Here is a 16805-nt window from a genome sequence, read left to right on the forward strand (position 1 = left end):
ACAGATGAAATCTATTTTTAGATAATCTTGATTATCTTTTAAATGTTTGCTAATTTATAATATTATTATTAGTTTAATCTTGAAATATCTCATAAATATACGAATCAATATATTAAAGTCCTCGAGGTCTATTTGGTTTGTCGGTCATAAAATTGCTTTAAAGATCTTTAGAGTATACAAGAGTTTGACTGCACCTTTTTTATTTATATCGTAAACCCTTTTATTATGGCGATATTATTATCTTCAAACCAATTCTTAAAATAGGAAGAGATTATCTATACAGATATGATGAACTGAGTCTATATACGCATAACTATCTATCTAATTTATTCTAAGAGAAATACTATACCAATTTAAGATCTTTAAACTGATCTATGCTCCAGATATTTTATCTTCAATTCAAAAACTTAACTGTTTTAGCTATCTTAAATTTCACTAATGTTCCAGCTTTAAACGGCTTGTGATATGGATCTGGGCCATATTGAAATCGTTGCTGTACTAATTACTGTTTAATTATGCCTATTTAGGAAACTTAAAATTTTTAACTGTCAGCGAGAAACCGAGAAAATAAACAGAAAGACTGTGAAGGCATTTATTTAAATTAATGTCTGACCATTTAAATCGAAACACATTCTATCAAATGGACTTAGTAACTTGTCTACTATTGTTATTGTTATTATTGTTATATTTGTTGCTCTTGCTTTTTGTATATATTTTTTTTTTTCGTGTTTGGCGTTAATTAATGCGAATATCATGATATCTTTGGGGATCGTCAGCGTCATCGAATAAATGTTTTACGATCTGAACTGTTTTGCTGCTGATTTTTTGGTATTGCCATTATAATTTTGATTAAGACGAACTTGGCCAGAAACAGAAACGAAACCAGATTTGAGGTATTCGTTTTCATTTTATTTTATATTTCAGATTTTGAGAGAAGAACTAACTGTTGATGATCAATTAGAAGAATTTGTTTTTGTTTTTTTTTCTCTCTTTGTCGACAACTTTTGGCGCCATAAATTTCTACTTTATAATTTTTAAGTTAAGTTTTTGTTTTTTTAATATTGTTTTTCTTTTTTGTGATATTTCTGTTGAAAAAGCGCTTTAAGTTTATTGCTTTTGTTAATTGTAATTTATTTGATTGATTTATCGAACGAATAAATATTCATCAGACGAGTTTTGCAATCAGTTCGTTTCATATTTTAGTTTAAAAAAATATCAGAAATCAGCACGTGGATTGCTTGAGCTCTTAATAATTATAATTATTATAAATTTTATATTATTTATAAAAATTTGCGTATATGATCTTTGAACGCGTCAAAGTCATATTTCAGCTTTAGTTGACATTTGCGCGATGAGTTTTTGAGAATTCTTTCAGTTTGGAAGATTTACGTAGCGCTCGTAATTCAAAAATGGATGCGTGGATCGGACCGTGTTAATCCCCAGGCCACATGAAATTGCCATTAAAAATAAATCCAAGGCAATGCGGCCATCAAAATAACTCGTAGATCTCGCCAACTGAAATCTTCAGATCGGATCGTTCCATTCTGACAATTTACGTCGCATCGCAAATCTCGTGGGTGTTTTTCCTTCTTTTTGTTTGGGACTCTAAGAGTATATAGAACGGTTCCCGATCCCATTATGATCATACCATAAATTGGCAGATCTAGGTATACACATTATGTAGTATGTATTTATACACCTACAAGTGGGATTCGCTTTTGGGATAGCTGCCCGGAAGACAATGACGAATGTCGACGACAACATTTAAATTTGTTTTTAATCTTTATTCTTTTCATAATTTAATTTGTTTTAAAATGAGTTTTTAATTCTTTTATTGCCTGCGCTTTGCCATTCAATCCATATTTATTTATTCGATAGCTTCCACAAAATATTACAATGTAAAAGCTTTTAGCTTTTATTATACGAAATAAATTAGCATAAGAAAGAAGAAGGCGCCGAGAATCAGTTTTGATTAAGTTCTCCAAGCATTTAATTAATTTTTTTATTCTAAACCAACAAATTAATTGATGAATGCGAAATATATTTATAGCAGTTCAATACAAATTATATTTTACAGGGTAGATAATTACGATTGGACACTGAGACAAATATTTAAAAATGAAATTCTAGAAAAATATTTTAATTAAATTTAAGATATTACCTTCTTAAAGAGCTAGATTTTGATCAAATATAAAGTTTTGTATGTTTTGTAGCGATAAATTTATCGATATGTCGCTCACCCACTGTCTGATTTTTTTGTAATCAACATATTACGAAATGTCTCTAAATAAAGATAAAATCTTTAATGAAAATAAATTTAATATTTTACAAAAATAATTTTATTGAATTTTCTACATGTGTATATCGACAGTTTATGTTTGCATATCGATTGTCTAGATACATAAATGTGATTGATTTGAATTACTGTTACACATATTTTTATTTTCGACATCTATCGAAATTGAGATGTAAATTTAAAAAATAATTTAAATGAAACATAAATAATCATTTTTTTATTGTCTTTTGATTGTTGTTTTATCCCTCTTCATCTTCCTTTCTCTTTTCGATCAAACATTTGAAAAATTATTTTAAATATTAATAATAAATAAATAGTATATAGTATATAAAAATAAGTAACAATTTCTCTCCCGTTTTTTTTTTCTTGTAGCATTCTCCCTTCTTTCTTTTCTTCCCCTCTGCCGTCTCTTCATATTTGTCACCTGCTTATTATTATTCAGTTTTCGAGTTGTTGTTGTTGTCGTTTCTTGTGGTTATTCTCCATTAACAGTTGAGGCTAATAATTTCGTAATTCCGTAGCGCAGTGTCACTTGCATTAAGACCACATTATCTGCGTTTTAAGCCGTTAATTGTTGACGAATGCCGACCATAAAATGTGAGAAACGAAGAAGAAGAAAAGAGTCGCGACGACAGTTGAGTGAAAATGGCGGACGCTCCTTTATTTATGGCCAATGGCGGAGCTCACTTCATGCCCTCGTTCCCCTTCTCTCCCACTTCTTCTGTACCTCCCGCACTCCTTTGCCAGTTCGTCAGTTGTTGCACTTGTTGCTTCAATCGGAGTTGCCACTTAATGCCCCGAACTCGAGGATCGTTAAACTTTTTACGACTCACCAATTAACCGATGATAATCAAATCACTTGAGTACACTTTTCTTTCTCCTTCCAGTCTCCTCCCCCTCATCCAGTCCCTTTCCTTCCAGTCACCCCTTCCAGTATCCTCCCCTTCCAGACCGCTCCACGCTTCATAATTCTTGGACGCCTGTCGCCAGCTCGATTGACGACCGTCCGTCCGTCCAGTCGACTGTCTCTAGGGTAATAAATGCTTTTACGATTCTATAATTTGATTTGGGCATTTTTATTTAATATTTCTTCGTCTTCTTCTTCGTCTTCTGCTTTTTTTAAATTGGCCTAAGCTTCCTGTTCTCGCGTTGTTGTTGTTGTTGTTGGTTGGACTTTATCTCTGTCTTCTCTTTTTGCCGCACATTAATTTTTTTATGTGTACGATCGTAAAATTCGTCTGATAAATTATTATTTGGTATTTCGATGTTAAAGGTTTATCTATTCAGCTATTCCAGTATTCCAATTGGAATGTGCGCTTTGAGATCAAAACAAAATCAAGTTTCCCCATGCGACTTGACAAAAAAAAAAATTAACAGATTAATTGAGCATAAATTTAAACATACATACATACATACAAAAACTGAACAGTCCTTTTGTCAAGTGCTATCAAAAAATTGACAAACAGACAAGCAAGAAAACCAAAATATTAACATACATGCACAAATACATACTTACATATTTAGCTGCTTTACATTGTCACACACACACTTACATAGGCAAAACGCCCGCACATTGCAAAAAAAAAATGCCAGACAGAGAGACAAAATGTCGAAAGCGCGACAGCTGCAGCAGCAGCAGCGACAGCAGCAACAACAACAGCAACAAATTAGAACGAGCCAACTTCACATAGATAGACATACACACACACGCACACACATGCAAACAGACTTGGAACAAGGGGGAGTGAGTGAGCCAGCGCATGCGAGTGAGAAAATTTGTTTTGAACTGTCATAAATCTTAATTGTGGCGGAGTGATGGAATCGGAATCGGAATTCACTATGAAGCCGACTCACCAAAGGGTGACGCGCTGACGCTGATGCTGACGAAACGCTGCAGCTAATTTGAGAGCGGTGTCTAAAAGAGAGAGGCCAGCAAACAAAGAGAGAGCTCAAACATTTCCCCTGCGCTTGCTTGAGTGTGTTTCGTTTCCATATCGTACACACAGCGCTCAAAACATAAACAAGATTTATTGCAGTTCCAATTGGTGTGTAGGGGAAACCATGCGCATTCCATTTGTGCGCTCTCGCCCTCGCTCTCTCTCTCTCTCTCACTCTCGCTCTGAAAAAGCGCGCTCTCGTCGCAACAGCAGCGCGCCACAATTTCAGTCAACAACAGACCTTTGCAGCGAACGATCACGTTCGAGAAGCTCTGCGGCGCGCCAAGAAATACGGAATACGAAATACGAAACACACGTAAAACGTAAAGGGTAAAAAAGCGCGTGGACAGATTCGCGCTGTCGCCGCCGCCGTCGTCGTCGCAGTCGTTGTAATTAATTAGCACAGACGCCAGCGTCTCAGTCAGCGTGCGCGAGCGAGACAGCAGCACATTTAATCACAGCATTTGTGACTGCTGCGTGGGGGAGGAGAAACACAACAACACAAAAACAAAAAGCAAAGCAGCATAGTAATCAACACACGCTGCGCTGTCGACGTCGCGTTTTTGTTGGGGGCGCCAAACAACAGCAACAACAACAACTGCGCATTGCGTTGCGCCGTCGCTTAACGCAATCGAATCAGAAATTGCCGTCGCCAAACGCGCGCTTCGTGTTAACGAACGTCGACGTCGCCGTTGCCGTCGTCACATCGTCGTTGTCAGCGTCGTGTTTCAAGTCCAACTCTCGTCAAAAGCAACAGCAGCAGCAACAACAACAAGAAGAACGCCGCCAACGCAGCTTCCAGTCTCCCCCTCCCCACAATATCCAAAACGAAAGGAAACGAAACGTGCGCGTCGCTGCCACCGCGCTTTGAACTTCATTTTTTTGGTATCAATCAGCAGCGGCAGCAGAAGAAGCAGCAGCAACGTCAGCAGAGCACGCAAACGCATTGTTGTTGTTTGTGTCTGATTCTTGACTGAATCAGTTTGACAGCCGACGCAGCAGTGGCAGTGACAGTGGCAGAGACAGAGGCAGCAAAGAAGAAGCGACACGAGACCGAGACTGAAACTGAGACTCAACTGAACTGTGAAGAAGCAGCAGCAGCAGCAGCAGCAGCGACGCGTCGCAGCCAGTGACGACACGGCAACGCCGACGCCGACAAATTCATTCGCTGTTCGACTCTCAAACGAGTAACGACGGAATCCGGATGAACCGCACAAAACACGCACACACACATCCAAAGCAAAACAAAATAAAAGAAAAGAAGATAAACAGCAACAACAACAACAAAACCAAAACAAATGCAAAATCGAGCGAATTGTGTGCGACTGCGACGCGTGTTCTGAATACAACAACAACAACTACAACAATAATAATAACAAGAAATTCAATTATTTAAATCAAAAATTAAATTGAACGCCATTTTAAAGTGTGATAAAAAATAAAATAAAACAAAATGAGATAAATAATTTAAAAAAATATATTATTTTTAAATTGAATGCGTCGCATAACAACAACAACAACAACAACACATGCAGCATATCTAGTCAAAATTCACAACAACAACAACAAGAGAAATTAACAATGAATTGCACGTGAAATGTTTAATTAAGACTGAAAACAACAACAAGCAAATCTTGCAACTACAAAATAACAACAACAACAAATGGTTCAACAAAAGTATACGTAAAGAAACAGCAACAACAACAAATATATATATACATATATATATATTTATTAAAATTAAAATAAAATACAATACAACAACAACAAATATTTATATTCAACAATATTTTGCTCACCAAAAAAACTAAAACAAATCAACAAAACAAATTAAAACGAAGTATACGATTCCAATGCAATTATTAAATTAAATTTAATTAAATTACTTAAATACTTAACTTAAATTTTCTGTCTGCCATATGAAAAATATTAAGTACATATATAAAACTATATAAAATTAATTAATAATTGATAGAATAACGGAAATTACACTATTTAACACACAAGTTATACGCAGCTCAAACGCTAAAAATTCTATACAAAATTAAAGTACCAAGTGCAAAAAAATAAACAGAAAAGATATTGAAAAATTATATAAATTAGTTGAAACAAATGAATATTGTGTCAAATTAAAATTAAGTTATATTTAAACAGAGTGAAAGAAATAGCAAAATACTTTATTTGCCATTTCCCTCCCGATACTCCCCACAAAATTTACACTTTTAAATAAAAACAAGAAATAAAAACCCGACAAAATTCAGCAAAATCTGAAAATGTTGCACGAGGCGTTGATGCTCGAAATCTACAGACAGGCTTTAAATGCCGGGTAAGTGTTAAATAGTTAAGATCTAGAACTTGGAGATATAATTTGGAGAAGGAGAAAAAGAGATAGTCAGATTTATTAATTTGTTAGGGAATTATCCCTAATTTTGATTAATCTAAACTAGAGCGGCACGTTTAAATTCTTTTGGGCATCCTTTAAAATAAACCTGGCTTCTTATAATATTATTATTATTATCTTACAATATAGATCATATAGTGCTTGGTTTGAAAATATTTTGAAAAAAAAATTTTTTTAATCTGGTCAATAGCTTAAATCCATCTTAAGTCCCATAAAAAATATATACATTAAAAAAAAAAATCAAAATGTTATATAAATTTCCCTGAATCTCAGAATGGGTTTAATTGATAAATAAGTTAGATTGTCTTGCAGTTTGAAAAGTATAAGACTAAGGAAAAAACCCAAAGTAAGCTAAAAAATTGATAGTTTTTGATCTCAAGTTTCTATGAAGTACTTTCATAGAACTCATAAAAATTGATTGTGGCATTTACTTATCATGATATGCGACTTGTTGATTTTACATAACACTCTCCACTGTTTTTAGTATTACTTAAATCTTGTATATTTTCAATAAAACTAAGATTATACGAAAGATATATGTATATAAATTTTTGTATTACTTTGAAAATTTGAATTTTCTCAATGCATTATAATCAAATATTTCAGATTCATTCGATTTAATAAATATATAAAATATTATTTTATATAATGCTTAATGCAACTTATTTAATTAGTTAATATAAGTGATGGATTGCTTAGAATTTTGAGATACTAATCTTACCTCATTATCGAACTTGTTGCGACTAAACTGTGGCAATTGTTTTGCGATACTTGCTTTAAATTGAATTGAATTGAATTGAAAACTGGTTTGCAACCATCGCAAATATTCGTCAAATCAAACTGGTTAATCAGAGAACGTATGTGTTATCGTTTCGGTAATCCATAAAATTATTGCTCTTGATTTTATTTTTGCATAATTGATATCGAAAATAAATCTGACGAATCTGGAAAAGTGTTGTCAACATTTTGAGCACCTGTCGTTATAAATTTGCAATCCAAATATAGTTATATATATATCTATATGATTGTATCTATATATCTAGTGACAACCACTGAACACTTTCAAATATAAATTGATTTATAATGATGAAAGCAATGAAAGATATAGAAAGCATACTTAATAGGCATTATCATAAACTCAGTCAAAAAGTATTCTAATCAGCTTTAAACGAGTTCATAACTATCTGCTGATTAAATGTTTTCATAGGCATTACGATTAAACTTGTTTTTCGATACATTTAACGATTCAAATTGAATTGAATTGTAATTGAAAACGAGTTTTGTAAACTCTCTAGAGAAGCGATGCCTTTAAAAGTGCAACAAATTGTTAGGATTGTTTTTCTTTTTTTTTCATCATTCAAATATCGATTTTCCGTTAAGTTCTGCAGTTTTCAGTTTTCATCATTTTCCAAGGCGAATGCGATGATGACGTACATAATGAATAAATCATCAGTGAGATTTTTCGAGCCAAAAAGCCGAAATCAAATTCGTTTATGTTCATGTGGGTGTGTGTATCTGTATCTGTATATCTTTGTATCTGTATCTGCGTGTGTGCCTATTACTGAAAGATTTATGCTCGCAATTTGCAGTTGAGAGAAGGTCGAAAGGGGGGAGAGTGGCGAAATTGTGTAGTAATATTTAGTTTGATGCCTGAGATTAGTCATGCGATCGATGTATCTGCAAGCACAAGTATCTAAGTATCTATGTCGCAGTTATATATCAGGTATATATACTCTATTATTTCCTAGATCAACTCGTCAATCTGTTGACCAACTATTTGTTTATTAATGAGACAATTCCATCTTGTAATTAACTACATTCGCCGCGTTGCGTATAAATCATTTTGATTTAAGCTTGATCAAATAACAAGATTGCATATTATGATTGCTGACGGCAAAACTTGTCGCAGTTGTTGCTGTTGTTGTTGTTGAGGTATTTCTTACGAAAAAATGTTTATATGCGGACTCTTAATCGCTATTTGCAATCTGTAAATCCAATTAGCCGACTGCGCACAGCTAAACGTTAGTATATGTATAAAGTATCTGTGAGAGAAAGGTGTTAAACTTAATTTAAAAACTTTACATTTGCAAATGAATCACGTTTTCCTACTTGGATTTAAATATAACATATCAAAAAGTCATCAATATTATTCGACTATTCATCAATGGGTTTTTTTTTCTTGGCCAAATCGGTGGAACAAAGGCTGAACAAAAGCTGAGTGATCGCTTTGCGGTTGAAGTTGATATGTAAAATAGTTAAAAAGTGGAATTTTATATTATTTTAGAGCTGTCAACTTTTTCTAAAAAATTTATACATTTAGTTATTAATTTGAATAAATTTATAATATTTGCTTTTCATTACGTACTTAGAAATGCAAAGATCTACATATATTATTTCAAGATTTATGTCTTTTTTTTCTTATGTCCTTTTTCTTGTATTATATATTATACAGAAGTTTTGGCTGCTTTTATAGTTGGGGAAACTCAAGTCTTACAGTTTTTCTTAATCTTCCTTTTAAATTTGCCACAATATGATGACTAATTGCATTACTCACATATCGTTTATTAAAAGAGCAGCCATAACTCTTTTCGATTAAATGTTTTCAACATCCAACAAATGTCGTATTCTCTGCTTCAAATCAAGTCAGAATTCGTCAGTTAATTATTGATCAAGTTCTGATTTTTGCCATTTCCGGACAAATCATCAACAACTCAACAGCGACTCATCAAAAAATCCCCATTGCACCCACGTCAAATATATATTATAAATATTAAATATAAAAGAAAATGAAATAATTCTTATACATTTATTGAAGCACGAATATCAAATGAAACTATTTGCTAAAGTGATAAAAACAGTTTTGTATACGTTTTTTTTTTGAGTTGTAAAATAGCGAACATTTTAAGGAAATAAAACTATAACTATTGAAATAATTTAATAGCTATAAGAATACCTAATTTATGCAAAATATGTGGAATGGCTTTTTGTCGTTGCCGTCGTCGTCAGTTTTATGAGCTGATTTAAACAAAAAATGCAAACAAATCTCATCAAAAAAGCTTATGGAGATGGAGATAGAGACAGAGATAGAGAGAGATCTGTGTTGATAATCACGATGATGAGCTTCGATCATAATTCACGCAGTTCGAATTAAACACCATTGTTCCAAATATAATAATAAATATATGCATACATAGCTCGATTTTAACGATTTTTACGAGCAAAACTTGTCAGCCTCAATGTGTAGTCAGAGATGGGGGAGAAGGAGTACGGGAGGGGGTGTGGCAGAGACGCAGACGCAAAGGGGGGGGGCGGCATTTCAAACAGCTGGGCACAGTTTCGTTTTGGTTTATGGTTTATGGGCCGTTGTTAGATTTGAATAACAAATGAAATGTTGACATATGTTTCATATTGTTGCCATTGTTGTGCCACTTGCTCTTGATGCACACACACACATACACATACATATAAATCGCTTATATATATATATATATGTATCTGTAGCAATAAAGTTTTCAGATTTCACGATTAACTATCAGCTAATCTTTTGCCCAGTGCGTGAAAGTCTTCAAAAAGTTATTTGAAAAAAGCTTTCACTAATGATCTATGGCCTTTGATAGCAAAAAAGAGAGAGAGAGAGAGAATTAGAAACAGTGAAGAATAGAGCAAGACATCAAGCTGTGCAAAAATTTGCAAACTTGGCTCCAAATTGTTGCTATTTGTATCTTAACTTTCAGTTATGCTTCAATCAAATGTCTAAAAAAGTGACATATTTTTTTTCTTGATAACTAAAATTAGTTTCTTGATTAAGTATTTAATCAAATGATTAAATCTATATTAAGCATGTTGTAAAATAAGCGCAATTATGATTGGGGTTATCAAAGCTCATGAAATTAGTTTAATCTGGGAACTTTGGTACAGATAAAGGGAACATGGAGGTCATAAGAGTATTGTGTCTAAATAAATTAAGACTAATTAGCACTAAAATTTGTAGTTAAATGTGGGCAAATTATTAATAACTTATGTAGGGCTAGTTTAGTTCGTAGAAAAAGTGAATATACTTGGGAAATTCTGAATATTTATTTATGTATTTACAATTTTTTGTATATAATTTATATTTATTTAAAATAAATAATGTTTCCATTGAAAAATTGATAATCAAAATGTATTTATATGTTCGGATTAATCCAGAGTTACTAAAGCGAAATAGAATTGAGAAAGCGACAAAGAAATAACTCATTTTCAGATTTTATTAAGTTTTCAAAATTATAAATACAATTTTTAATATTCTACAATTGAATGTAGCACGAGTTGAACTTATCGATAAATGTAAACTTTCTATTATTTATCGATACCTTATCGATATGCTATCGACTTGTTTTCGATATTTAATTTTCAAAAACTATTATTTTTGAGTTATAAATTTTATCATTACTAATTTCTCTTTCTTTTCTTTCCAATTTTAGTGCCCTGCCCACAGCACGTCCCCGATCAACGGAATCGGCAAATTCGAGCGAACGTTGCCCCTCCCACGACTCCAACTCCTCGGACAATGGCAATGGAGGTGGTGGACAGAGGGACGCGTCGAGTCTGGCGGGGGGCGTGATGCCCGGCGTGGTGCCAACATCGACAGCGATGCACTCAACATTCCCGGCAGTGCCGCAATCGCTGCCCGCTCAGCCCTCCTCGATGGAGGCGTATCTGCACATGGTGGCGGCTGCCGCCCAACAATATGGCTTCCCACTGGCGGCTGCTGCGGCGGCAGGTCCCCGCTTGCCCCTGCCACTGGCCAGCGAGGCGGCAGCGCCGTTCAAGCTGCCACCACAAGCGTCACCCACCGCCTCCAGCAGCCACTCGGAGGCGTTGGACTTCCGCACCAATTTGTACGCTCGAGCGGAGTCGGCGGAGCCCGTGGCCTCTGAGGAGGAGGAGGAGGAGTTCGATGATGGCGGCAATAATCCGTTGGATCTCTCGGTGGGAACACGGAAACGCAGTCATGAAAATGAATCCAATATTGGACAGATCCAGGTGAAGAAAATGTTCAAATCAGAAAGTCCGCCGGCAATAGCTGCTCCTCCAGCTGCGTCCTCCGCTTCCGCCTCCTCGGCGCTGTTGCCCGGAGTGAATCCCTATTTGGCAGCTGTGGCGGCTGCCAATATTTTCCGAGCGGGACAATTTCCCGATTGGAATGGCAAAAATGATCTCGTGGTGGATCCGCTCGAGAAGATGTCGGATATTGTCAAGGGTGGTGCTGGTGGTGGTGCAAATCTGCACAAGGAGAAGCCACAGAGCAAGGCAACACCACCAACAACTGCAGCAGCAGCTGCACCACCAAGCAAAAGTCCCGCCAACAACAGCAGCAACACCGCCAACCACAACAACAGCAGCGGCAGCAGCAGCAGCACCACCAACAACCACACTGAGGGCGGTGGTGTGACCAAAGCACGTCATAATATTTGGCAGTCGCATTGGCAGAATAAGGGTGTGGCAAGTTCGGTGTTCAGGTGCGTGTGGTGCAAGCAAAGTTTTCCCACGCTGGAGGCGCTCACCACCCACATGAAGGACAGCAAGCATTGTGGTGTCAATGTGCCACCATTTGGCAATTTGCCCAGCAATCAGACGCACCACCAACAGCAGCAGCAGCAGCAACACCACCACCACAACCACCAGCAACAGCAGCAACACCACCAACAGCAACAACACCACCACAATCAACAGCAACAGCAGCAGCACCACCAACGCAAGCAGTCTGGCAACGCTGGCAATCAAACGCCATCGGCAAATGTGAAAAATGCATTTCAATATCGCGGTGATCCGCCCACCCCCTTGCCGAGGAAACTGGTGCGAGGGCAGAACGTGTGGTTGGGCAAGGGAGTGGAGCAGGCAATGCAGATACTCAAGTGCATGAGATGTGGAGAGAGTTTCCGCTCTCTCGGCGAGATGACGAAGCACATGCAGGAGACGCAGCACTATACGAATATACTCTCGCAGGAGCAGAACATCTCGATCAAGTCTGGCAACGCCAATGCGAATGATCACGGCAAGGACAATAGTCAGAATAGTCTCAGCTCCGAGGAGAGTCGCACTCTCTCCGCCGTGCTCACGTGCAAGGTGTGCGACAAGGCGTTCAGCTCTCTCGGCGATCTGAGCAATCACATGGCCAAGAATAATCACTATGCGGAACCCTTGCTGCAATCGGCGGGTGCCAGGAAGAGACCAGCTCCCAAGAAGCGGGAAAAATCGCTGCCGGTGAGGAAACTCTTGGAACTCAAGGCAAATCCCGAGGAGCATGCTGTGGAGAAGAGTGCTGCGGCCACGGGGAAACCAGAGAAATCCGAGGCAGCTTTGTTTGCCGAGCGCATGCGACAGTATATTACAGGTGTCAAGTCACCTGAGGAAATAGCCAAGGCAGCGCAGCTGTTGGCCAAGAACAAATCGCCCGAGCTGGAGAAGATTAACGCGGGCAACAACAACACGACTGCTGGCAAGGCAGCCGGCTCCTCCTCCGTCTTGAGTGCCATCGAGCAGATGTTCACCACCAGCTTTGATACGCCGCCTCGTCACGCCAGTTTGCCCGCCAGTTCGCCATCGAACTCATCCACGAAGAACACTTCGCCGGTGGCCAGCAGCATCCTGAAGCGTCTGGGCATCGATGAGACGGTGGACTACAATAAGCCCTTGATCGATACCAATGATCCGTATTATCAGCATTATCGCTACACGAGCAGCGAGCGCAGCGGCAGCGAGTGCAGCGCAGAGGCGCCACGCCCACGTCTGGAGGCGCCAACGCCCGAGAAGCAACAACAGCCACAAGTTGTCCAGCTGGAGGCGCCCATTAAACAGGAGCCGGAAACGAGTCTCAAAATGGAGATCAAGTCGGAAATAAGCGATGAACCGCAAGATGAGACCAAAGCGGAAGCGGATACCGAAGCGGATGCTGAAGCTCCGCTGCTCAATGGCAACTACAATAACAACAACAACAACAACAACAATAATAATAGTAGCAATAATAATAATAACAATAACAATGGCAGTGGTTCACCCAAATCCTCGCCAGCTGCGGTCAGTCCACAATCCGCGTCGCGTCTTCCTCTGCCGCCGCGCAGTCCGGCGGACAGTCAACGCTCGGCCACGCCCAAATCGCCCGCCTCGAGTCACGGCAGCAGCAACGAGGGAGGCAAGAAATCATCCTATCCAAGTGATTCTCTCAACGCGCTCTCCTCCATGTTCGATTCTCTCGGCAGCAGCAGCGGCGCCAATACACGCTCCAAATTGACCGCAACGGGAGCAGGAACAGTTGGATTGGGTGGAGGAGGGGGCGTGGGAGTGGCAGGGGGAGTTATTGATGCCACGCCGGAGAATCTAAGTGCCAGCAATTCTCTTGCCGCTCTGCGTCAATTCTGCGTGAAGAAAGAGAAGACCGCCTAAAGAGAAGGTGAGGGGAAACAAAACACGCGCCACGAATTGTTGCCACCGAATCATTTTTCGTTGTTTTGGAACAAAAATCAATCGATCGATTTTTTGTCAACCTTTTTGTTTGCCTCCTGACTTGCTCCCTGCCTCCCCCCGCCCGGGGCAAGTGTGGGGAGTGAGAGGGCGGGGGCGAGGGGCGGTCAATGTCCAACTGCCGCTACAGCTTCAGCTTCATCAGCTCGACGGCTCGACGACATCTTTGCAAAAGACAACAACCACATTCATCCATCATATTATGTCTATATAGACATATGATGACAGATCGGCAATCGAGGGAGAATTGCGCTCCTGCCGCCCATTTATGTGCGCCACGCCCACCTTCAGCTAGGCAACTGGGCCGACTTTTTCAAGGTAATTAGCACAAATGATCTAAGACTTTTTAATTTTCTATTTCCCTTCTTTGTTTTTATTATTATTTGTATTCTATTTATTTTAAAACATTTCTTACACTTTCCTCGGTTCTATTCTATTTTCTAGACTCTTTATTCGTATTCTTCTATTATTTATATTTTTCTTAATCTTAAATTTTCGTAAACTATCCCTTTTTCTACTTTTCTTCATCAACTTATTAATTCGAAAACTCTCCTGTTATTTGCTTTTACAGGATTCCCAACTGCGCCTGGTTTGACATCCTTGAAAGACTTTGGCTACGCTGCGCTGAAAACTTGGCTTCGAAAATCTGTACCGTTGGGTCCTTTGCCCAAGTAACTAAAATAAAAATTATAAGAAAAAAAACTTAAGAAAAATTTAAAAAGATTTAACTAATTGGATGTATAAAAGCCCTTCTCAGGGCTGCCAAATGCCTGGGCAAGGAGAATGAAATTTGAAAAAAAAAATGAATCATTGTGATCAAAATAAACCGACTTTTATTGAATTTTTAAACCGCCATTTGTACTTTTTAATGTGGGAGGAAAAATGAATGAAATTACAGTACTTGGTAATTAATGAAAGTGTTCAAATCTCAAGACTTACTTTAAGAGAAGCTCCAATTCCAAATAACCTTTGAAAAGCAAAATATAGAAGAGTTTTAATAAAATTATAGAAAGTTTTAGCTTGGCAAATTCGTTCTATTATTTGAAACCATTTTTTTTTTCATTTTAGAAAACCTTTTGATGGGTTCAATTCGATTTTAACCCTAAATTTTATTTTCAAAATGTCTTGTAGATTTCGGCGTAATGAACGTCTCTAGAGGCACGCCTCCATAAGAAGGAAATGAATTACACAAAACAAACTATTTCAACCCCTAAGTGAACGTTCCAAAATAGCTGTTAATCAGTTGGGAACTGGACTCAAAAAAATATGGTGGATCTCAATTAAAGAGATCTGATTCAAAGCGCAAGATATTTGTATTTTATAGTTCTTATTATAGTGTCTGAGAGATCAGAGTAAGAAGAATAAAAACATTTAAGATAATAAAAGGATTCAAAAATCTGTAAATTTAATTAATTTTCTGGGAAAATTTGAGTATTATTAATTCTTATTTTGTAATAGAAAAACTATAAATAACTATATGGATCTGATTTAACGCGCAAGATATTTTTATTTTATAGTTTTTACTATAGTGTCTGAGAGATCAGAGTAAGAAGAATAAAAACATTTTAGATAATATAAGGATTCAGAAATCTGTAAAGATGAATACATTTGAGTATTATTAATTCTTATTTGTAAATAGGAAAACTATAAAATCGACTTGAACTCATATATTATTCAGTTGGCAATAGCAAATGAAATTTTTACAACCGCAAATATCTTTAAAATAGATTTTCTAATTGCGTTTTCGGTTTGGAATTCCCGTACTCGCTTTTTTCTGTTTCTCGGGAGAACGCTTGCCAGCTAGGAACGAAGTGAGCATATCACCAAAATCGGGAACTACTGTCGGAATCTTGGGAAATTGTATATTCTCGATCTCACGCTTGGTTTCAGGATCGTTGATCAATCGGGGAAGCAATAGCATCAACACCAAGGGCACTACCATGAGCAGTACCATGGGATTCAGGACATAATCCATGATATTCCATTGTTCCCGAATGCGAAAGTATCTGTGACGTCGGATTGGCTTCAGATAGAGTGGATAGGGCAATTTTACCACTTGATTTGGCCTAATGTGACTTAATTTTCTTGCGCGAAAATTGCCTTTGTATGAGATGTCAACAAGCACCGGCTGAAAATAAATATCCGGATGTTGCGCCTCCAATACGTAAGATCCTGAGGGGACACCGCTTACAACAAAGTTGCCATCCTGACGCACAAATCCCAAATATTCTCCGCCATTCACAGAGACTGTAATATCAGCCGGCCATTTTTTCCCCACATGTAACTCTGGATTGGGGGGCAGTATCAGGCCTTCAATAGTGTGTAACTCGTCGGCTATATTCTCAGTGATCAACTCGTTGTCTTCCACTTGAGAGGTAGAAAGTCCAAGCAAAGAGCTCACCACTAGGAAAATTACTGCATTTTTCAACATTTTTTCGATTTGGCGTTTGAAATCGAACTGTGTGTGTGAGAAAAAGTTTTCACAGGCTTTGAAACGGATTGTTATTTAAGATTTTTGAGACTGTTAAACCAAAGCAATTTTTTTTTGGTGAGGTGACAAATTGAGTAAATAAATATGTTCAATGTTGGAAACTTCTTAAATATGAACTTAGTTTAAAAAATACGTCGACTACCAAAACTTTTTAAAAGTAGAGAAAGTGTTTTTATT

At 37.5% G+C, this 16805-nt stretch overlaps 2 protein-coding genes across 2 annotated transcripts; one reads left to right on the forward strand and one right to left on the reverse strand.

Annotated features, from left to right (window-relative positions):
- The first annotated feature begins 6113 nt into the window (after positions 1-6113).
- On the forward strand, positions 6114-14986 carry LOC117781117 (protein teashirt). The gene is made up of 3 exons (XM_034617839.1): positions 6114-6559; positions 11098-14455; positions 14709-14986. The coding sequence occupies exons 1-2, from the start codon at positions 6507-6509 to the stop codon at positions 14057-14059; spliced, it is 3015 nt and encodes a 1004-aa protein (XP_034473730.1). The 5' UTR covers positions 6114-6506; the 3' UTR covers positions 14060-14455; positions 14709-14986.
- An 883-nt stretch (positions 14987-15869) lies between these two features.
- Positions 15870-16568, reverse strand: LOC117781240 (ER membrane protein complex subunit 7 homolog). The gene has a single exon (XM_034617993.1). It carries the CDS (start codon positions 16566-16568, stop codon positions 15870-15872), a length of 699 nt encoding a protein of 232 aa, XP_034473884.1.
- Between the last annotated feature and the right edge of the window lie 237 nt (positions 16569-16805).

This window comes from Drosophila innubila (genome assembly GCF_004354385.1).
Source record: "Drosophila innubila isolate TH190305 chromosome 2L unlocalized genomic scaffold, UK_Dinn_1.0 4_B_2L, whole genome shotgun sequence".
Taxonomy (NCBI): domain Eukaryota; kingdom Metazoa; phylum Arthropoda; class Insecta; order Diptera; family Drosophilidae; genus Drosophila; species Drosophila innubila.

Bases quoted from the DNA above. Each gene is read 5' to 3' on its own strand.
- LOC117781117 (XM_034617839.1), top strand. From the start codon at position 6,507: ATGTTGCACGAGGCGTTGATGCTCGAAATCTACAGACAGGCTTTAAAT. The intron at 6,560-11,097 runs GTAAGTGTTAAA...TTCCAATTTTAG, and splicing joins AGACAGGCTTTAAATGCCGG to TGCCCTGCCCACAGCACGTC.
- LOC117781240 (XM_034617993.1), bottom strand. From the start codon at position 16,568: ATGTTGAAAAATGCAGTAATTTTCCTAGTGGTGAGCTCTTTGCTTGGA.